A 21,725-nucleotide genomic window follows, 5' to 3' on the forward strand; every position below is an offset into this window, starting at 1 on the left:
GCCCCGCACGGGCGGAGCTCAGGAGCCATCTGCGCCCTTTCCGGAACAGCGCGAGGCGGGGGCGGAAAGGGGCGGGCGGGGACAGGGCGGCGGCCCAGCAGCACCGACACTGCCGGCGGTGCGGTGCGAGGCGGCCGGTGCTGGCGGTGCGGGCTACGCGCCCCGCTGCGGGCCTAGAAAGGGGAGGCAGTGCCCAGCCGTGACAGCTCACCGGCTGTATGCGCCCGAAGTGGCGCGTCTGGCAGCTGTTCCGCTCCCCCCCTCTCCTGATTGGCCGCCGGGGCAGCGCCGCGCCCAGCGATTGGCCCGAGGTGCGGCAGCTTGCCCGGTGATTGGTGGACGGTGGCGGAAGGAGTTGGCCGCTGGGGGGGTGGGGCAAGATGGCGGCTGTGCTGGAGGTGGAGGTTGGCGGCCCCGTTGAGCGTGAGGTGGAGGAGGTGCGGGGGACGGGGCCGGGCTAGGGGGAACCGGGTAGGGCAGGGGAGGTGGGGACGGACTGCGGGGTAGGGTGCTTCAGTGCTGTGGGGTGTTCTGTGAAGGGGAGTCGCAGCGGACGTGAGGCCTGGGGGACACGGGGTCCGGGGGAGCGGGGTAGGGATGTGCGCTGAGGATCTTGGAGGATCCCTGGAATGGGACGGCGGCGGCTCTGGGTCACTCTGAGCTTGTAGGCTTTTGGGACACGTAGGTGTGGGGAGCGTTAGAACTGAAGGAGATCCTTGGTGTGGGAAGACATTGAGGGTCCTGGGGCAGGGTGGCACTGGGAGCTTCGGAGGGCCCGTGGGGCATGGGACAGTGCGGTCCCTGGGGCAGGAGGGCAGGGATGGAGGCTCAGATGTTGTTCCCATGCTGGCTTTTAAATGTTCCTGGGAATGAAAAGCTACAAAACTGGGGGAAAAAAATCTGTCTGGAAAGATGGAATTGGAAGCAGGGTGTGTGCGTCTGTCACGGTGTGTGTGCCACTTTCTGGAACTTCTGGCCTGGGCTTTGCATTGGCTCTTCACCGTCCCCTGTGCTTCATGCCTGGGAGTTTTTCTTCCGCTTGTAGAGAACCAGGAGATCCTGGTTCCATCCTGTCTGCACTTTGGGAGCAGCAACATAGGGGTCATTAGTCACTTAGCTGGTACAATCAGGTATTTTTCTGTGCCTTTCCTCAAGAATTCGTGATGTGTCTTAAACATTGTCAGATGCTGATGGTTGTTTAGGGAAAGATTCTTGTCAGGGCCAAGTTGTGGAGATTCCGTAGTGTATAGGTGAGCTCTGGGAGCTTGTACCTCTTCCTTGTGCCCTGTGTTGCTGCCAGAGAGTGGTGCAGTGAGGTGACGGGAGGATTAAACCACAGATCAGTCACTCTTGAGTTGCTACTGGTTTTATTTTGAGATACTCCTTGGTGACTTTGTATGTAAAAAAGTGGAAGATCTAAATGTCTGATCCTCAGAAGTGAAATTCCCACTTTTCATTCTATCAGGGGCTGGCAGAGAGGGCATCACAAGGAGGCAGCGAATGAGGAGGTGCATATAGGACTGTGCTTATCCCTGTGATTCCACAAATTGTGGTTACAAAACCTATCTGCTTGTGTTATCCTGAGGTCTTGGCAGCTCTTTGGGCAGAGCAGGTTGCTGATGAGCCACTCATGGTGGGGATCTGAAAGCAGTTTAACATTCCACCAGAATAAAGCCAAGTGTCCCATGGCCCTGGCTCTGGTTGTGGGGAGGCTAAGGTTTAATTTCCAGATATGCAAATATTTGATCAGTTGGGACATTTCCACTCCCCACTCCTCGTTGCTGTGTCTTATGAGCAGAAAAAGAGCAGAACTGAGATTCCAAAACCTCTTCAGACTTCCACTAAAGAATATGTCTCGTCCCAACCTGCCTTGGTTGGACTTACAGTGCTGTGGAGGTTTATCTTCCCCTTATTTCAGGTTATTCCTGGTAGATGCTGGGAGACAAAGACTGAGGTTGGGGCAATGGGAAAGGTGAGATTGGAGCTGTCGGTCGCTCTGGAGCTTTGAACTGAAATCAGCAGCTGCTTATTCTCCATCCTCAAGGCGTTCTTCTTGCCCCCTTTGGAGATTTAGAGCATAAGTAGATTACAGCCAGCTTACAGTGGTGTGTATGTTTGTCCAGAGATCCTCCCAGCTCCCTGGGCTATGAGGACCATGTGGCTCCAGCTTTGGTGTTAACCTTATCAACAGCCTTTGTGTTTTCCTGGAGGGGGTTGTTCTGTGGCTGTCCCAGTGGTGGGAATCACATGTTTGTCGAGGTTTGGGGCATCATCCTCTGCAGAAAGCCAGGGAGTGGCACAAGGTTCTTCCAAAGGCCATGATACCACATCTGAGGAGAGGATTAGACTTTAGCCCTAGATATCCAGTTTCTCCTAGTCATGACCCGGAGGAGGCTCAGGTTTTTGAGAGGATCATGAATTACAGAGGAGACAGAGAGCAGAAGAATTGTTCTTAATTTTTTTTTTTTAAACAAAAAGTTTGTCTGAGAGCTTTAGTTGGTTGCACACTGGGTCCTGTGTTGGTGTAGGTTTTAGCAGCTGGAGGGTGCTGGAACAGGGGTAGGGTGGTGCTCAACACCTGGTAGAGCTGATCTTCAGCTGCTTCAGTCACCCGAAATGTTCTTGTCAAACCCTTCTTGGTAAAGGGAGGTTTAGAGGTTCTTCTACCTAGCTGTTGGGGTTAGAAAGAGACCCAAAAAGACTCAAAAACTGCATGTTAAAATCAGTCAGCCCCAAACTAGAAGTGGAATGAATGCTAGCAAAGCAGGTGCTTCCTTCACCATTTCTGTACATTTTTAGCCCTAACACAAACTTCTGTGCTGAGAGAGTGTGCAGAGCAAGGAGGGGTTAACTGGAAGGTCTGACTCAGGGTGGCTGCTCTGCCAAATCCTGTCTGACAGTCATCAGATCCCTCCCAACATCCCTTCTGTCACATCTTGGCCTCCCCTTAATAAAGTTATTTCAGGAGCTTGGAGCTCTGGGGAATCTGTTGAAGCTCAGTCCTTGTAATTGGGAGAAAATTGTGTCCAGGGCCATGGATCCCTGGTTGGCTTGGGAGCGTGGCTCGGGAGAAGCCTGCTCTGAGCAATGCCAGCAGTATTTCCACAGGGTTTGGGGCTGAGGCAGCTTGAATCCAGTTGCTGGAAGAGTTTGGAGATTCAAGGAAGTTGCTGAAGAAAAGAGGCTGGTAAATATCCCAGTCTCTAAGATGGGACTGACACTGTGGATGGAGTGGCTGCTGGTGTGGTAAAGAGGAGTTAACTGTAAAGAAATGAAGATTATTGCTGTGCTTGGAAGGTGCTTGTCAAACATCTTCATCCAGCAAGGGTGGGGGCAGAGCCTGGGAGGAGTGGGGGTCTCGTGGGGGGAAGCAGTGGGAGCACCCAGGCGACTCCCAGAGCTTGTAGAGGGATTGACCAGCTTCCTGTGCTGGAGCCAACAAGCACTAGGGGTTTCTCAGCTTCTCCTGTGCGCAGTGACTAGCAAACATTTTAAATTCTCCTTTATTTTCCTGTTTATTTGGAGCAGTTCTTGCTCCAAATTACATCACAGCTGCTGAGCAAATGGATCTGGACATGGCTGCTTTAGGAACAGAGGTGCTTGAGGAATTTGGTCAATACAAACACCCTTCTTGGTGTCAGGTTGTCACCCCCTTCCCTTGGCTTCTCACCAGCCAACAAGCCAGCGAGCTCCAACAAGGAATTTCATAGCTTTAGATTTTGTATATAAGTCCTGAAGAGTTTCTACAGGACTTGATTCTCAAGGGCTGATTTTCTCGCAGGTGTTGCTCTGGGGAGAAGCTCAGCAGATGTTCCACATCAGGCATACGCATTGCTGTGGTGTGTTCTTCCCTGCCTGCTCACCCTGGGGAATAATTAGGTGCCACAGAGGAAAGGAGGCAGCTGTGCTGAGCCCCTGATCAGAGCTGCTGCCTGGGAGACACCTGTGTGCTGGTGACCAGGCAGGTGAGGTGACTGCTGCACCAGCCTGGGGAGAGCCCCAGCATAAAGGTTGGATCCAAGCCTGTGGCCCTGTACCAGTGGGGTGAGGTAGAGCTTGTTCCTGTTACACCTCTCCAGTGTGTGCAGGAAAGAGTGATAACAGTCTGTGCTATGGCTTGTTTCTAGCCTTCATTTCCAGCACCTCAGCAATATTGGAGTGTCTCCAGCACTGTGAGGATTTGTAAACCCCACATGTTTTTGTATGTTCCCAGCCCAGATGAGCTGCTCTTGATTGAATCTGAGTTTGTGTCTTGCCAAGAAAAGGTGATGGGAAGAGCTGTGGGATTCCTTCCCCAGTGCCGTGGGTCAGGGTGTGCTGCCTGGTCACTGAGCCCATGTGGGGACACGACTGGTGCTGGAGGCTCCTCAGCAATTAGGTGAAGGTATTGAGGGAAGGTTTTGCCCAGAGAAGCTGTGAACTCCCCATCCCTGGAGGTGTTCAAGGCCAGGTTGGATGGTGCTTGGAGCAGCCTGGTCTAGTGGAGGTGTCCCCACAGGAGGAGGGTTGGAGTAAAATGAGCTTTAAGGTCTCTCCAACTCAAAGCGTTCTAGGATTCTACATAAAGCTCCAGGTGAAAGCAGAAACGCAGCGTTAAAACTCCCCTTTACTCCTACCCTGTCCAGAAGTGAGAGTATTCCCACTTTTTGTGAATCTTACTGGAGAAGATAGGATACAAATATCCATTGTCAGTCATCACTAATAACAGCAGGTCCCCTTGCTCTTGGTAGCTCCTGACTGTGATGTTTGGGAGGAATTTCCAGTTATCTCAGCAAAGCAAGGCCTAAATCTTTCTTTTACTGTGATTTTGAAATCTCATTGGCGCTGACTTGTTCCTGGTTTGTGACATACTGCCCCCTGTCCTGCAGCCTAGTGGCATTTTGGACTCCTACCACTGGTAGGAGCATTGGCTTCACTGGGATCACCACTCTGCGCCCTGAGACACCTGGCTGGGTTGTGAATGTGGAATTTAAGCCAATTCTCTGGTTCTGGTCACATGGGATGGTGGACAGAGCCTCAGCTCCCATAAAATATGGGAGTGTAAGTGGCAGAGGAGCAGGGAGAGTCGCTGTTCTTCCCAGGAGGATGAAGGACAGCTCTGGGCTGTGCTAGCACTGTGGGCATGTTGAGGTTTCTTACTTAAAGCATCTAATGCAGAGTTTCACAGCAGCTGATTTCATGGGTGTTTTTTTTTTTTTTTCTCCCTAGGTCGATCTTTCACACTTGTCCCCAGAGGAGAGATGGAGGTGAGTGTTTTGGGAGCTGATTCAGAGCATACAGCTCAATTGAGCTCCTGCTACTGACCAGAGCTAGCAGCAGCACAGCCTGTGATCACAGTGAAGCAGGAAAGGGTCACCATTTTTTCACGTTGGGGAAGTATGAACTGTCTTAAAAGGCAATAATAATTTGTTTTATTTTAAACTGCTGCTAAATATAGAATTGCAGAGTAGTTTAGGTGGCAGAAGCCCTCTGAGATCATAGAGTCCAACCATGCCCCCAGCACTGCTGAGGTCACTGGGGGAAACCAAACCATGTCCCCAGATACCACATCTACATGTCTGTTCAATCCCTTCAGGGATGGGGACTGCACCACTGCCCTGGGCAGCCTGTGACTGGGCTGGACAGCTCTTTCTGTGTAGAAATTTTCCCAGTATCCATCCTAAACTTCCCCTGGCACAACCTGAGGGCATTTTCTCTTGTCCTGTCACTTGTTACCTGGAAGACAAGCCCAGCCCCACATGTCAGGGCCTTCTAGAGAGCAAGAGGATCCTCCTCAAGCCTCTTTTGTCCAAGCTGAGCACCTCCAGCTCTCTCAGCCATTCCTCACCAGAGTTATGTTCTTGACCCTTCTCCAGCTCTTTTACCCTTCTCTGGACACCCTCCAGCCCTTCAGTGTCTGTCTTACAGTAAGGGGTCTGAAAAATTCCTCTTTTTCCCTTAGCCAAAGCAGTTGAATCCAGATGCTTATTGAAAATCACAATCAGACTGGACTCTCAGTATTGCACCAGCACAGGCTGGGGGCTGACTTGCTAGAGCAGCTCTATGGAGAAGGGCCTCAGGGTCCTGGTGGTCAACAAGCTGTCCCTGAGCCAGCAGTGCCCTGTGGGCCAAGGAGGTCAATGGGATCCTGGGATGCACTGGGAATAGCATTGCCAGCAAATCAAAGGAGGTGATCCTGCCCCTCTGCTCATCCCTGGGGAGACACCTCTGGAGTGCCGTTTCCAGTTTTGGGCTCCTCTGGACAAGAGAGGCATGGAGCTCCTGGAGTGGGTCCAGTGGAGGTTACAGAGATGATTAAAGGACTGGAGCATTTCTCTTAAGAGGAAAGGCTGAGGGAGCTGGGGCTGTTCAGCTTCAAGGAGAGACAGCTGAGAGAGAACCTCATCAATGTCTGTCAGTGCCTGCAGGGAGGGGTCAGAGCATGGACCAGGCTCTGCTCTGTGGTGCCCAGCAATGGGACAAGAGACCACAGTTAGAAATGGATGCATATTCTTCTGAACATGAGGAAGAACTTCTTTCTTCACCTGAACATGAGGAAGAACTTCTTTCCTGTGTAGCAACTGAGCACTAGAACAGATTGCTCAGAAAGGGTGTGGAGTCCCCTCACTGGAGATATTGCAGAACCATCTGGATGCAATCTTGTTCTGTGTGCTCTAGGATAATCTTGCCTGAGCAGGGAGGTTGGAACAGATAACTCACTGTGATGCCTTCCGACCTGATTTTGTGATTCTGTGTTAGTTTCTAGAGAATAACTTAAAGTCAGAGACTTTGGCATATTTGTTAGGTTTGGATTTTTTGATTCCTCTAACTTCTTGGACAGTATTATCACCTAGAGACCAAGACATAAGGATGTCACAGCTCTTAATTCCACCTTGTTTTTTGCTCAAACAGCACAAACTGGGCAAAGAAACCCCAGGTATCTGGCAAGTATCAGTCTGGAAATCATTTGTTCCAGAATGTTCAGGGTGGAGAGAAGCAATTTGCTGGGGTTTGGGGGTTTTGCCAGATGTCAGCTGTTCTCCCCACTCTCCACCCTGACCCTTCCAGCCTTTCCCTTGTTGGACAAGAGGGAGAACAGTGTTAGTGGTTCCAACACTGAGCTGAGGGTTTGGTATTAAGAATTAGCACACACACTGGGTCAAACAGTTGCAATGTGCTCTAGAAGGATGCTGCTTGATCAGGAAGATTGAGAGAGGTGACCCGACAGGTGGTCCCTTCTAACCTTGCCCATTCTGGGATTGTGAGTTACGTTGACTCTGCACTCCATGTTCATTAGCCCAGGTACGTCAGTGGGAGTTCTCCACCTCCTTCATGCTCAGATGAGCAAAGTGTTGTTCTTGGCTTTCACAGCATAGAAATGAGCTGGTCCTAGAGCAGCCTTTTGTTCCTTCCACTCTGGATTGTTCACAAACACAGTGCTGTTTTTCCATCTGGTCTTCCTGGCTCTCCTGAGGTGTTTGCAGTCTGTGCCAGTGTGCTCTTCAGGCGCCTTTTCCTGCTTGTTGCAGGGTGGAGCACGTACGGATGCATGCCAAGCACCGTGGGCACGAGGCGATGCACGCCGAAATGGTCCTCATCCTCATTGCCACACTTGTGGTGGCACAGCTCCTCCTGGTTCAGTGGAAGCAGCGGCACCCTCGCTCCTACAATGTAAGTTACCCCCACAGCTGGATGTCAGTGTTGAGCAATGCCCTTCTTTCACTGATGAGAAAAGTGTTCCTGGTTTTCCTATTGTCTAGTGTTGTGATTGCTTTGTTTTGCCAGCATATCCTTGTTTCTCCCAGCACATGGGGGATTCTAGCTGGGGATGAGGATGGCTGAACCTGAAGGCCTCAGGTTTCTGTTGGAAGTGATGCAAATAACTCGGTGTGACGTAGTGCTTTGGTATCGGGGATGGACAAGCAGATCCTGGGGGTTGTCCTGAGGGAAGCTGCATTTTGTGGGTGCTTCCTTGGAAGCAATAGAGGTTTCTTGTTGCTGGCAGCCTGGGTTTGATGGTTCCTGCAGCATTCTGCCAAGCAGCCCTGCCACTTGCTGATGCCACCAGCTTGTCTGGGTCTGTTAGTTACCTGAGGCAGCTTCACTCTGACTTCCTTGTAATAATAATAATAATATTGATTTAATGTTTCCCGGTAGTACCTGTAGTCCTCTGTGAACTTTAAACCAAACCTGTTTGCCTGTTTCCCTCCAGCAGCACTGTGGGAGCTCAGCTGCACAGCTGTAGATCCTTTTGAGAATGGGCTGTAGTGCAGAGGAGAGCCAAAACCTTCTTGCCATGTGTAATACCTGTCTGTGGTTACAGTGTTGGGACCCTGGGAAGGTGAAGGTTTATGCAGCGGCCTTATAACAATTAGTTGTGTGGATCATCTTCTATACATTCCTTTGGAGATGATCTCCTCTGTGTTCTCCTGCCAGCTGTGCCCTGTGGTACCAAAAATCACATGGCTGCTGCCTCTGACTCCCTCACAAAATCACAGAACTGTTTGGGTTGGAAAAGCCCTCTGAGAACATTGAGTCCAACTGTTTCTTCTGCATTGCTTAGCCCTGCACTAAACCATGTTCCCAAGTGTCATGTCCACGTAGCTTTTAAATCCCTCCAGTGATGGTGACTCCATCACTGCCCCTGGCAGCCTGTGCCAGGATTTCACCACCCTTTCTGGGAAGAAATTTTCCCAATATGCAACCTTAACCTTTTCTTACAAAACTTTCCCTAATGTCCTGTCACTTGTTACCTGGGAGCACAGACCGAGCCCCACTTGGGGGGCTCTTTTCTATAGCCTCTTTCTTTTTCTATAGCCTCTTTTCAGGTAGATGCAGAGAGCAGGAAGGTGCTCCCTGAGCTTCCTTTTCTCCAGGCTGACCCTCCCCAGCTCCCTCAGTTACTCCCTATCTGACTTGTGTGCTGAGCTTTGAGCTCTTCTCTAGGTGCCACAGGTCAAACCTCCCCAGGTTCTTGGTGCAATTCAGGACCATTTGATGCAGGCAGGCGAATCGCTGCCATGGCTGACAGGGTGTTTCTGATGTCTGAGAAGCAGAGAACCAGCTCCAAATGCCTTTCCTCTGTTCCTTCAGATGGTGACCCTCTTCCAGATGTGGGTAGTGCCTCTGTATTTCACTATCAAGCTGAACTGGTGGCGGTTCCTGGTGATCTGGGTGCTCTTTTCAGCAGTCACAGCTTTTGTCACCTTCCGGGCAACTCGAAAGCCTCTGGTACAGACAACACCCAGGTTAGTCTGCTGTTCTTGGGGAAATTCCCCAGCCTCAGGGTAATCATTCCAAGGATCTCTTTCCAGTTTCCCTGCTACAGATGTGTAGCATGGAAACACCCTGAGAGTGTGAGAGCCCTGCATGTGTGAAAGGGCGTAAATCACTTAACTGGCTGCTGGCAGCCAGCCCAATATACCTGCTACCTGGGTGGAGGGTGGAAGGGTGGATTCCAGATGGGGCTGGTGTCCTCACCCAAGTCATTCCCAGCATGCAGCATGCTTCCTTAGGCCTTTGGAGATCATGAGGGTTCTAGTTTGGAAGTCAAGACTGTGAGCAGCCTGTGATAGGTTGAATTAGAAATGTAAATTAGAAATCTTGCCCATGTGTAGGGGTAGGTGAAGCATCTGCCAAAGCACAATAGGTGTGTAACTCCTGTTACACAATAGGTGTACAATAGGTGTACAAAAACTCTTCAGATGATTTGCACACTTTCATTGAGGAAAAAATGAAGTCATTAAACTCATTGTTTTCATTCTTTACAGGCTGGTTTATAAATGGTTTCTGCTAATATACAAGATCAGCTATGCTACTGGGATTGTGGGGTACATGGCTGTCATGTTTACGCTTTTTGGTCTTAACTTATTATTCAGGTGAGTGAATATTTCAGCTCTCACTCCTGGGGCGATGGGATGGAATACACCTCAGGCTGTTACTCTGGAAAAGCAGTTTACTTGGCAATCTGATTAATGGGGCCAAAGAGAATGTTGGGCCCTTTCACTCCTGGGAGGGTCACAGGTGAGGTACTGGTACCTGAACTGGTGTGGGTTTCTGGAGAGCCCTCCTTCCAGCTCACTTGTTGGCAGCTCTATAGTATCCAGCCTGGGGGCAGCAGTGGCTTTTTTTTCTTTTGCTGTACTGCAGGAAGCAGCTAGTCCATGGGTGGTGGCAGAGGACTCTAGCCCAAACTGCCTTCGTCGTTGGAGAGGTTGACTACTTCTCTGGAATAATATGTTATCTGGAATATTGTTAGAGTGGCTTTGCCCTCAAAAAAACCTTGTTGATGGTTTTTCTGTTGTAGAATCAAACCAGAAGATGCAATGGACTTTGGCATTTCCCTCCTCTTCTATGGTCTTTACTACGGAGTGCTGGAACGGGACTTTGCTGAGATGTGTGCAGATTACATGGCCTCAACCATCGGGGTGAGTTCATGATGGACTGTCCTCCAGGCCAGAGTTGTGCCCCATATCAGGGGACTTTAAACATGTTGGTCTCAGCAGCAGCTTTAGCTTCCCTCAAATGGGAATTTCCCTCTCAAGGAAGGGTCTGTGGATATAATGTAACAAGAGTTTCTCTGAAATCCTTCCTGAAGAGCACAGCTTGTGAGGAGTCCCATCTCTAGGACAAGAAGTTCTTTGCCTGTGAGGGCACAGATTTCCCAGAGAAGCTGCGGCTCCCCATCCCCTAGAAGTGTTTCAGGCCAGATTGGATGGGGTTTGTAGCAACTTCGATTAGTGCAAGGTGTCCCGGACCATGGAAGGAGGTTGGAACTGGGTGATCTTCAAAGTCCCTTCTAACCCAAGCTATTCTCTGATTCTATGGAGAAGTGGAATGATCTGTTTAGCCCTGCTAAACTGACAAATAATTGCTTTTGCTGGGCCTTTAAAGTCTCCAGTGCCAGTGAACACTCCCATTTCTGACACTGCTGTGCTTGCATTTACTTGTGACCTGCAGCCACTAGGGAGGGATTCACACTGTGGGCTTGCTTCCTTCCTTGTACCTGCTGCAACTTTAGCTGTTCCTGTGGACAGAGGACACACAAATCTGTGGCCTGAAATCTGCAACGCACTCACCTGGTATCAAAATAACCCACTCCAACAAAAATACATGACCTAGGACACCAGTGGAGTAGGTCATGTTTCTTCTTTTCAGCAGCTGTTTACAGTCTTGGATTTCATGTTTCCTTCTTTCTGACCTTTCTGCTGCTGCTCCTTGAGATTCTGCTCCAGCCCCTGGCCTGCCACACTAGGACACCTTGGCACAGCTCAGGTCTCTCTTAGATTCTCAGGGCTCTGTTGGATGCTCAGAGCAAAGCTGTGCCAGGGCTCTGCCAGAGACATGTTTTGGTGATGATACTAAACCAGGAGGAGCTGTGACCTCCTTGGTGAGAGAGCTGCAAAGATGAGAGCTGGGCAAGCACCAGCTATGTGAAATTTAACAGGGGCATGTGGCAGATTCCCCACCTGGGATGGTGTAATCCTGGTTATAGGTACAAATTTGGGAACAAGAGTCTGGAGAGAGTTTTGAAAAGGGATTAGGGAGTTTGGGTTGACAGCAAGTTGAATATGAGTCAGTAGTGTGTCCTGGCAGGTAAAAGGGGCCAGCTGTGTCTGGGGTGCATCAGACCCAACATCACTGTGTGGCCAGGGGAGGTGATTGTTCAGCAATAAGCCATGAGGAAATGGAGTGAAGCTGAATCAGGGGATCAGGTTGGACATGGGGTAAAGTTTATTTACCCATAGGGAACAGGCTCCCCAGGGACATGATCATGTCATCAAGTCTTCCAGAGCTCAAAGAGTCCCTTATTCATATGGTTTAGCTTTAGGTAGCATGGTGGAGCACTCATTGATGCAGTGATCCTGAGGTGTCCCTTGCAGCTACAGTGTGTGGGAACCTGGCTTTGTGCCCATACTCCCCATGTTGTGTCAGGCCTGGGCTGAGCCAGCAGGCTTGGAAATGGAGAGGGGTAGCTGCTCTGCACTTTGCTGAGTGAGTGTCGGGGACTGACAGTGCTGGAGGTGGGGGCTGTATCTGACTAGCAGCCCAAGTTGCCATTTTGGGTCAAAGCTGTGACCTGTAGCTTGTCCTGCTCTCTCCCCCAGTCTCTGCCCAAGGTGCACAGCCCTGGCAGGTAGCTGAAAACCCACCTGGCTGTTGGGAAGCAAGGAGGGGTGGCCCCTCAACATGGGGCGGGGGTGCATGGGGCTGGGGTGTGATGGGCCACTACATCACTGAGCAGCTGTCCTGTTGTAGTTGTTTCCCACAGCCGGACCTGTAACAAGGTTTTTAAGCCCCAAAGGCCAAGGCTGGACTCCTGGGGCGCTGACCCCAGCCTTCCTTAGAGCTTAGCTGTGCCACCGCGGGTGTGGGACACGTGCCCTGCCACTGTCACCGCTCTCCCTCTGCTCTGCCCTCGCTCAGTTCTACAGCGCCTCAGGAATGCCCACCAAGCACCTCTCCGACAGTGTCTGTGCCGTCTGTGGCCAGCAGATCTTCGTGGATGTCAATGAGGAAGGGATCATTGAGAACACCTACCGCCTCTCCTGCAACCACGTGTATCCTTCTCTGCAGGTGCCAGCCCCCTGCCTCACTGGCCCCATGCTGGGGTGGGCAGCAGGGAGCTCCTGCCCCATGGCTTCTCCTGCACTGGGTGAAGAAATGCCTGTTCTGGGACTCGAGGCTGTCCAGCTGAACTTGCATGTGATCTGTGCCTGTGTCATCCCTAACTTGGCATGGGAAGAGGTGTCCCTGAAATTACTTTGTCACCACTCACGAGTGGTTGTTTTCTCTTCCTTCTCCTCCCCAGCTACTTCAGCTGAGCCATGGAGCTGCACCTCAGTTTTTGCCTGCTTTTGACAAATCTGCTATGACCCATCTGCCTGGTAGTGCCCCTGGCAGATGTTCTGGGGGAAGTGATGGTGTGAGGTCAGGACATGAGTCATCCCTGCTCCGTGCTACACTGGCCCCTCATCAGAAACACATTGCAGTGGGTCCCAAATGTCCATAAGGAAGAATTGTGGGGAAACACTGCTGGCCCCCTATGAAATCAGCCCCCTGGTCCAGCATAGCTGGTTGCTACCTGCTCTTGCCACAGCCCAGCAGCTTCCTCCTTTTCCCGAACTCCTCCAGGGTTTCCAGCACACTGGAGTCACTCAGCCCTTCCTGTCAGCTGATTGATGGGAAGTGGGTTTTGAAGCTGGAAGTCCTGGTTGGTGCTCAGCCCCAGCTGGGGTGGCGAGTCAGGGTTTTTTCCCCGTGGTGATTCAGTGTGGAGATGGGATGTCCTCTGGCACTGTATGCATTACAGCCTGTGAGGTGATTTCCAAACTGGGCCTGAGCAAAGGTCATGCTGGCAAAACTTGGAGCCTAAATTTAGCTCTTGGGAACTGTTGGTGAGATTTATGGCTGACACTGTGCAAGGGTCTGCAGCAGCTTAGGGTGGTGTGGCTGCCAGAGGAGCTGGTTCGTACTACTGGTAGTCCTTGGGGGTGACAGCATTCTGGGCACTCCTGTGCCAGTGCCTCCAGGGCTGACAAGAAGGTGACTGCTGTTGCTGCTCCCTGGCATTCTTCCATGGTTTGAGCAGCAGAGATATTCTGGGGAAAGTTTATATGCTCACTCACCTCTGTACGTGGCAGAGTCAGCTGCAGTCACCTCATGTTTTCCTGTAACTTCTCCAGGCTGTGCAAAAACTTGTGACAGAGCATAGCAGGCACCTGTAAGTCAGATTCTTACAGGGAAATTCCTTAAATGTTAATCTCAAGGAAGCCTTTGAAGAAGGTTTCCAAAATGCATACAGTTCCCAGAGCTCTCCCAGGCTATCCAAACCTTCCCAGTGCTTGGGCACCATCACTGAAGAGTTTCAATCTCCCTGGTCAGGGATTGGTCAGGGCCTTCATTGGTCAGAGCCTTCATGCTGCCACCCTGACTCCATCCTGCTGCCCCATGAGCTCCTTCCGCTGTCCCTGGAAGCTGTTGCACCTTCTAGGAAAGGGTTGTGGTTGTGCAATGCCCCATCCTCACATGGTGGGATGTTTCCAATGGCTCTGGGGGGGACTTCCTTGGGCTTGGTGGTTTCCTCCACACTGAGCTGTGTATCCCCCTCTTCTTCCAGTTCCCCTTAACATGCCACTCCTCAGGTTTCATGAGTTCTGCATCCGGGGCTGGTGCATTGTCGGGAAGAAGCAGACGTGTCCATACTGCAAAGAGAAGGTGGATCTCAAGAGAATGTTCAGTAATCCGTATCCTTTCTCCTGCTGGGAGCCAGCACTTTGTGAAGGGAAGCAGTGGGTAGAGCACACAAGGGGCGAGAGGCTTGCCTGGCACCCTGAGTAGGTCTTTGCAGCGTGTGGCTGTGGCAGAGATCATGCAAAACCCAAGGCAAGCCTGACCACAGCTGTCTCTTCATAAGGACCTATGTCTGTCCTTCCCTGGGTGCTTGTCCATCCCTCCCTGGGCACCTCTGTTCTCTCTCCCTGCTTTAGGGCACCTTTGGGTCGCTTCTGGGGTGGGCCATACGCCTCTCATCCATTTCCCCACAGCTCTTTAACTCCTTCCTGCCCAGCTGGGAGAGGCCACATGTCATGTACGGGCAGCTGCTGGACTGGCTGCGCTACTTGGTGGCCTGGCAGCCAGTGATCATTGGACTGGTCCAGGGAATCAACTACATCCTCGGGCTGGAGTAAGGGCAGGCGGTGGGGAGCCGCGGAACCACGAGAGGACATTGCCACCAGGGATGCTGGCTTTGCTCGGTCACCTGTCAGGACCTTGGCCATTCCCAAGGACAGCAACATCGGGGCCCCTCCTGCCGGGGCCAGGGGAGGAATTTTTTAAAAAGGAATTATTTTAATGAGCATATTTAAAACTTTCTATTGCAGCCAAAAAAAGACGCTTGTCCCCTTTCCCTGCCCCTCTCCAGCCCTTTGCAGTGCCCTGCTGGGCTGAGCTTTGGGCTGGGGGGTTGTTCAGCTCCCTCCTGCCACTGTGTCAGGGGAGGCTGTGGGGAGAAGGGTTTTCCAGCTGCAGTGCCAGCACCCTGGAGCAGCCTTGCTGGCAGCGAGGATGGGCTATGGGAGCTGTGGAGGAGAGGCTGGAGCCCAGCATCCTGAAAGAGGGGATGGAAGGTCTCCTGGCTACTCCCGGCTGCCAGGTCCGCTCTGGGTGCCATGGCTATGCCGGCAGCAACCAAGCTGCTCTCTGGCATGGTGATGGTGGGCTCTGCCGCGGGGAACCCTTTTATATGCTCCCAAATTTTCTGTGTTCCTCCCTGGAGTCCAATGGCGTCCCCTGACTGCTCAGGGGGACGTTTCATCCAAGGTATGGAGTGGGGCCAGTGCTGTTCCTCTCTGTGCCCTTTCAGATGACGGTAATGGTACGTCAAGAGCAGCCAAGAGCAGGTGCCCCGCCCCAGGGCGCGGGTCCGCCCTCACTGGGTATTGCTCTTGGCACTGGAATAAAAGGGATGGAGTGAAGGTTGGGCTGGTGCTGGCATTTCCCTGGCCCAGCATTACTCCATGACATCCTCCTGGCCATGCTGGTAGGAGCCATGCCAAATTCCTGCTGGTATAAGTGGCCTTGGGCTCAATTTTGGTAGTGGGTGGGGGCAAAGTCCCCAATCCCAGGGCCAGCGGTGATATTTCGGCATGTGGAGACTTGAGTCGTATTCCCTGAGGGTGCTGGGGTCCGGTGGAGGGCTACAAGGCAACTCCTGGCTCGGGATTTGGGAAGTGGCCACAGTGGTGGCATGGCTGTGGGTGCTGTGTGGCCTGTGTTCCCCCATGGGAAACCCCAGCATCGTGCTGCATCCTCATGAGTTTTCTTTTGGGTGAAACCACATTGCAGTGTTGTGCCAAACACCGAAATAAGAGCCCTGGAAACGGAGATGCGGCCCTGGGTTTTTCTTGATCGTCTTCCCTGCTGCAGGGTAGGGTCATGGTTCCTCCTTTCATCTCAGCCGTGGGAAGGATACTGTGTGGATGATGACCAAGCACCCATCTGCATTCCCTCTTTCACCCTGTAGCATCCAGAGCTAAGATGGTTGGTGTTGGTGGGAGCAGGAAGGTGGCAGAAGAGCTGGGTACTGGCATGGGAGCTGCCTCTGGCTTGTCACTGCCCATTGGACACCCATGTTTGCTGTGGGGAGGATGCAGCCACTGGCCTCATGCCAGCAGGAGGCTGGGAATGTATTGAACTTGCCAGATCTCCAAGATAACACTTCTGTTCCCACCACCTTCCTGCTCTGCTGGGAACAGATAACAAAACTCACTGGGAGTTTAGGGACTTTTTTCCAAGTGTTGCCAGGGCCTGTGACTCAGGTTGCTGGTTCTGCCCTATTGCCGTGCCTGCACTGGGTCCCAGCTGTGGCACTAGTGGGGTGTGGGGGCTGGCCCCTGGTTTTTAACTGGTGGGTTGAAACCACGTCTGCTGTCAAGGAGCTGGCTCTGAGGATGGGGGACTGCTGTGGGACACAGGAGATGGCTTCCTGCAGCCAAGAACTAAAGCTCTGTGGGTTTCTATCTGCTGAGCTGTTGACCTGCGCCAGCTGGGACACTCGGGGGCCAGCACCAGAGCTCCCCCAGCCACTGCCATAATCTCCTGAGGGCTTCACCCACCTTCCTCCTGTGCAGACCCTGCCTTGTCCCTGATCCCAAAGCATCGGGGAGCAAACCAGCGTGTTCAGAATCCTGTGATGCTCAGTGAGAGTCCCATGTGCTGGACACTGGGGGCCCCGCTGGGCTCTACTCCATCCCTGAGGAACCCATGGATGCTCCCCCAGGAGTGGGGGGAGATGTGGGGCGGGGGGGGGGGGGGGGGGGGGGCGGAGGGATGCTGAAGGGATGTGTATCCCCAGGTGCAGGCGACACAGAGCACAGGAGGCGTGTGGCCATGGCGGCACAGGACCCATGGACGCACATCAGCGTCCAGGTGAGGTCCCCGTGCGGTGCCGTCGCGCCACGTGGCCGGGGCCAAGGGCGGCTCCCGGTGAGTCACGGCGCTGCCTCTCGCCCCTCCCCGAGCTGCCTCATAAAGCTCCGCGGTGCCGAGCGCCGCCCGTGTCTGAGCCGCGGGCTCTCCTCTCCGTATGTACGGGAGCGGTGCGCGGACAGCCTTGGGGGGCATCGGCCGCGACTTGAGGGACCCCGGGAGGAGGATGCTGGGGGGTACGGGACTATCCCAGGCTCGGGGGGTGCTGGGTGGATACGGGATCGTAGACCTGGGGAGAGCATGCTGGGGGGTACCGTGGCCAGCTGGGAGGATGCTGAAAGGACGGCACCGTCCCAAGCTCATGGGGAGCGTCCCTGTGTGCCCAGCACTGAGCTCCATTTTTGTCTGCAGAGCCCCTGGGACACCCTGCCTGGATCCTCTTGCTCTGCTGGGGCCTGGCCGCTTGCTGCACAGGTAAGTGGGGATTACTGGGGGCCGGGAAGCCCATGGTCAACCCTGGGCTCTATGCCCCTCAAGAGACCTGTTCAGGGGTCTTGGGATGAGCAGTGACCCCATCCCTCTATGGGGCCCTGCTTCTTCACCCATTATAGGTATGTGGGATCTTGGTGTCACTCTTGACCTCCTGGCTCACCCCTCTCTGCTCCCCCAGATGCCATGGCCTCACAGCCGCCCAAAATCACCATCCTGCGGATGCCAGCAGCGCTCCCTCACCCAGGTGAGAGACCCTCGGGGCCATAGCAGGGCCTAAGGGTGAGGAAGCTGCACTGGGGGTCAGCTCCAGCAGACACAAGGTGAATCCTCCACCCACAGCCAAGACTTTTTGATGCTGATGAGGTGGGGGAATGTTCCCCTTAGTTGGGGAGGGGACTGTGCCTGTGCTTGGGGGACACTGGGGACCCTTGCAGCCCCCCTGACCGTCACGCCCTCTCCGGCTGCAGGTGAGAGTGTGACTGTGTCATGCGAGGCGTGGAGTGGGCTTCCAGAGCTGACGCTGCTCTACTGGCTGGAGAACGGCTCCTTCGTGGAGAGCCTGCACCCGGATGGGGCTGTGCATGAGGGGACAGTGCAGTGAGTATGGGGACAGGAGGCCTGGGGGCAGTGACAGCGGGGCAGTCCTGCTTGGGGCAGGGCCCCCAGTTGGGGCAGGGCCCCTGGGTCTGCCTGTCTGGAGTGGGCACTGACTGGTCCCTGCTGGGTCCACAGAGAGGAGCTGCGGGGCTCGGGATGGGCCCTGCACCGTGATCTGCACTTCAGCTCCTTCGACAGCCAGCACCTGCACACCAACTTCACCTGCGTGGTGCTCAGTCCCCTCGGTGTCGACACCAGGGAGGTGCGGTGGCCATCCCCACCACTGGCCTCTGTCACTGGGAAGAGTGGGGGCCTGGGCTGAGACGGGGGAGCAGCTCCCATGCTGGGTGCTGGGTGAGTGCCCTGCAGTGCAGCTCCCTGCTCTGACAGCCCCACACCACTGCATACACATGTGACACCTCCAGGGAGGCCCGTCTCTGTAACCTGCTTTGGGGACTGCATGGCCCCACATGTGCTGGGCCTGCTGTGAGGGGGGCACCTGATGCCCCAAGCCGAGTCAGGGGCGCTGCCTGGGCTGGAACCAGCCTTGCCCATAGCTGGCTCTGGGACCCCAGAGTTTATTAAAGTACAGCAAGGCTGCCCAGTGTCACCTGCATCCTGGGGATGGTGCTGCCCAGGGGTGTAGAGGGCACCTGTGGGATGAGGAGGGAGGGAGAGGAAGTAGCCCTCGTGCCCATGAAGGGCAGGATCCATTCCTGACCCTCTTCCTGCCTGGCAAAGGGCTAGAGAGCCACAGTCAGTCCCAGTTCTGCCCAGCACAACAGCTGTGTCCTGCCTTGGAAGAGAGGGTGGGTGGAGAAGCCCTGGGGTGCAGGCACCCCAGAACATGCACCCATCTCTCTGCACCTGGGGGAGTTGGGGCTGTTCCTCAGCATGGCATTGCTGAGTCTCATCTGCTGCTTCATGGGGCAGCCCCCGTTACCATCTTGTGCTGGCAGGACCCCTGCTCTTGGGTGTCAGCCCCCTTCTTGTTCCCTCAGGTGCTTGTGGGGGCTGTGACCTCCTTTGGTTGTGGGACAGGCTGGGGGACCAGATCCTGAGCCCCTTGAGAAACCCTTGGGCTATGGGCATCACACTTCAAGATGCTCAGAATGTGGGAGGGATAGGAATGGGGGGATGAAGAAGCCTCCAGATGCAGCCCCCATGAGCTACCCTCAGCCCAAGGAGCCACATGAGCCCCTGGGGACACCCCAACCCCACAGTGACTCTTAGAAGCCAGGGGAAGGCAAGCAGTGGAGCAGACACCTGGGCAGGGACCAGCCCAAGGCAGCCCTGCTGCACCTCCTAGCCCAGTTAATTCCAACCTCCATTACTGGGAGAGCCTCTCAGACCCCACACATAGCTGCATCCTGACACCACAGCTGCCACTCAGCAAACGTCTCTGCCAGGCTCAGCCAATGTCCTGGGGGCAGTGGCACTATGGGCAGGCTGAGCTGGGCACAGGCACCTGCCATGCAGGACCCTATGAGGGTATCTCCATGCCCCCCTCCTGTCCTGTTGTCCCTGTGATGCTGGTGCCTCCATCTCTGACCCCTTCTTGCTGCAGTGTGATGGCAGCAGCACACTCCTCTCTGCACAGCATGGCAGGGCTGGGTGCCATCTCGTGCCATACTGCGTCGTGCCGTGCCACTCTGTGTCACACTTTGCTGTGCTGCCCACAGACCCCACTGCAAACCACAGGTCAGAGCAGCCTGGAGATGCACGAGGCCCATGGCACACCTTCCTCCCCGCCACCCACGACCAAGATCAAGACCTCCCTGTCCTGGTGGAGCTGGTGGGACAAGACTATTCCCTGCCACATGTCGCCATGGCCCAGAAGTGGGAGAGACTGTCCTGTAGGGACATCACCTCTCCCAAAATCACAGTTGTAGGTGCTGAGGACAGTTGGAAACAGCTGGAAGAGGGTGATGTCAGCAACCTTAAACATCTGGGAAAGTAGGATGAGGACCTCCTTCTCCTCATGGAACAAGTCCTTGGTAGGGACACTGTAGCAGGTGTCCATCATGAAGATGACATCCCAACTAAAGGGCAGGGTGCCCGTTTTCCAGAAGGAGATGGAGCAGCCAGCATGGGTGGGTTGGTGGCATTGGGATGTTCCTGTGGACACAGTAGCAGCTAAGAAGGTGGGGGCCATATGCAACACCATCTCCGTGATGGTGGAGGTCTTGCTGGTGTGGGGGGCTTGCAGTGGCCAGGGTCCTGGCCAGCAGATGCTCCATGGTGGGCAGAGCCACCCTGGGGGAAGCCCCCAGATGCTGCAATGCTGCAGACAGGGAAGTAACTGGTTGCTCCGCAAATAGCTGGGGAGGTGTGGCAGCAGGAACAAGGTCATGTCAGGGAGGGTCGTGGGGCCTGGGAGGGGCTGCTGAAAAACACAGGGCAGGCTGGGGGAAAACACCCCAGCTGCATCACAGGGCAGAGCCCCTCCTCAACACATGTCCCAGCACTGACCCAGACACTGATGCTGGCACCACCTGAGACCTGCCCTGCTGTATCACCCACCAGGAGCAATCCCACTGGGATCCCAGCCAGCAGCATGTCCTGAGCCTCTGGGTGCAGGGTGCTCTTGACCTGGGATGTGCTGCTTGCCCCAGTCCCCATCATGCTGCTGAGGACAGTGTAGGCTGTGGCTCAGGTCAGCAGCAATACGTCTCCCTGGGGACCCAGGTCTTCACAGTAGCGCACAGCACACTTGGTGGTTCAGAGACAAAGCAGGGGGACCATGGGGCCAATGCTCTTGACACTGGGATGGCAGCCTGCAGCTAGGCCCCCAGCCTTACTTCCAAGCCAGAGTGAACCCCCAAGACTTTATCACTCATGTGGTTCAGCCAGCTCTGACTCTTCCCATGCTGGCAGCAGTGACTTGGCCATGCTCACCCATCACCCCCACATACCAGCAGGGTTCATGTCCATCGGGAGCAGGGTCCTCCCCAGACAAGGGCACCATCAGCCAGCAGGGAGATGGACAGATATGGGGGGATATCCATGGGTTATGAGGGCCATAGAGATTGATGAGAGTTGGAGGTTGATGAGAGTTGGAGGTGCTGAGGACACTGAGGAGGAGGGGTCCTGGGGCTTGCTGGGATGGCACATGAAGGATTTGCTGTAGTGGGGGAAGTGCAGGCAGCACTATCCCTGGCTGAGGGCAGGAATCCAGCTGGAGGAACCCTGGTGAGGAGAAGGAGATGCTGTCACCTTGAGGCATCTGGGATGAGGAATAAGATCTGGTGTGAGGAGAACCTGGCCAGGGCAGCCCTGGAGGCCAAGGAGGAAGGGAAAGTAAAACCACAGGGCTCTGCTTGCCTTACTGTAAATAAGTCTGGTTCTCATTAGAGGCTGCTTCTGCTTACTGTAACCTGTGGATGTGCCCATTCCATGTGGAAGTAGGACAACTCAAAGCATCAGTGACTGAGTATGTCCATGCTGCAGCAGGAGCACCTCTGAAGGGAATGTGGCCCAAGGATTAGACCACACTGGAGAAGGTACACCTTGAAGTGCCTGTGGCTGTGCTGGAGGTCATGCTGTGGTCAAAGTGTGTAGCCATGCATAAAGCCCCAACAGAGCAGGTACACCCCTGGAGGCACTGCAGCAAGTAGGGTGGGGGTGTGAACAGAGCTGGAAAGGGACATGGGCAGGACACTGGACCCCAGCTGACCCCAGACAGTTTCCCAACCACAGCTTGTCATGGTCAGCAGTAAAACTGGGGA

The 21,725-nt window shown here is 54.1% G+C and overlaps 2 protein-coding genes across 6 annotated transcripts; both read left to right on the forward strand.

Annotated features, from left to right (window-relative positions):
- The first annotated feature begins 218 nt into the window (after positions 1-218).
- On the forward strand, positions 219-15,856 carry RNF121 (ring finger protein 121). 5 transcript variants are annotated; one of them, XM_062515380.1, is made up of 10 exons: positions 381-428; positions 1,494-1,508; positions 5,209-5,246; positions 7,509-7,650; positions 9,073-9,227; positions 9,750-9,857; positions 10,286-10,406; positions 12,406-12,539; positions 14,124-14,225; positions 14,549-15,856. In XM_062515380.1, exons 1-10 carry the CDS (start codon positions 381-383, stop codon positions 14,667-14,669), a joined length of 984 nt encoding a protein of 327 aa, XP_062371364.1. In that variant the 3' UTR covers positions 14,670-15,856. The 5 variants fall into 5 exon arrangements, with proteins under 5 accessions (XP_062371361.1, XP_062371365.1, XP_062371362.1 ...); XM_062515377.1 differs by lacking the exons at positions 381-428; positions 1,494-1,508 and adding an exon at positions 219-311; XM_062515381.1 differs by lacking the exon at positions 1,494-1,508 and having other exon boundaries at positions 372-437; positions 14,526-15,856.
- Positions 15,857-16,869: 1,013 nt separating this feature from the next.
- On the forward strand, positions 16,870-20,641 carry IL18BP (interleukin 18 binding protein). The gene is made up of 7 exons (XM_062510823.1): positions 16,870-17,218; positions 17,302-17,382; positions 17,579-17,644; positions 17,868-17,997; positions 18,133-18,259; positions 20,013-20,238; positions 20,613-20,641. Exons 1-7 carry the CDS (start codon positions 16,870-16,872, stop codon positions 20,639-20,641), a joined length of 1,008 nt encoding a protein of 335 aa, XP_062366807.1.
- Positions 20,642-21,725: the final 1,084 nt, after the last annotated feature.

This window comes from Cinclus cinclus, chromosome 2 (assembly GCF_963662255.1).
Source record: "Cinclus cinclus chromosome 2, bCinCin1.1, whole genome shotgun sequence".
NCBI lineage: Eukaryota > Metazoa > Chordata > Aves > Passeriformes > Cinclidae > Cinclus > Cinclus cinclus.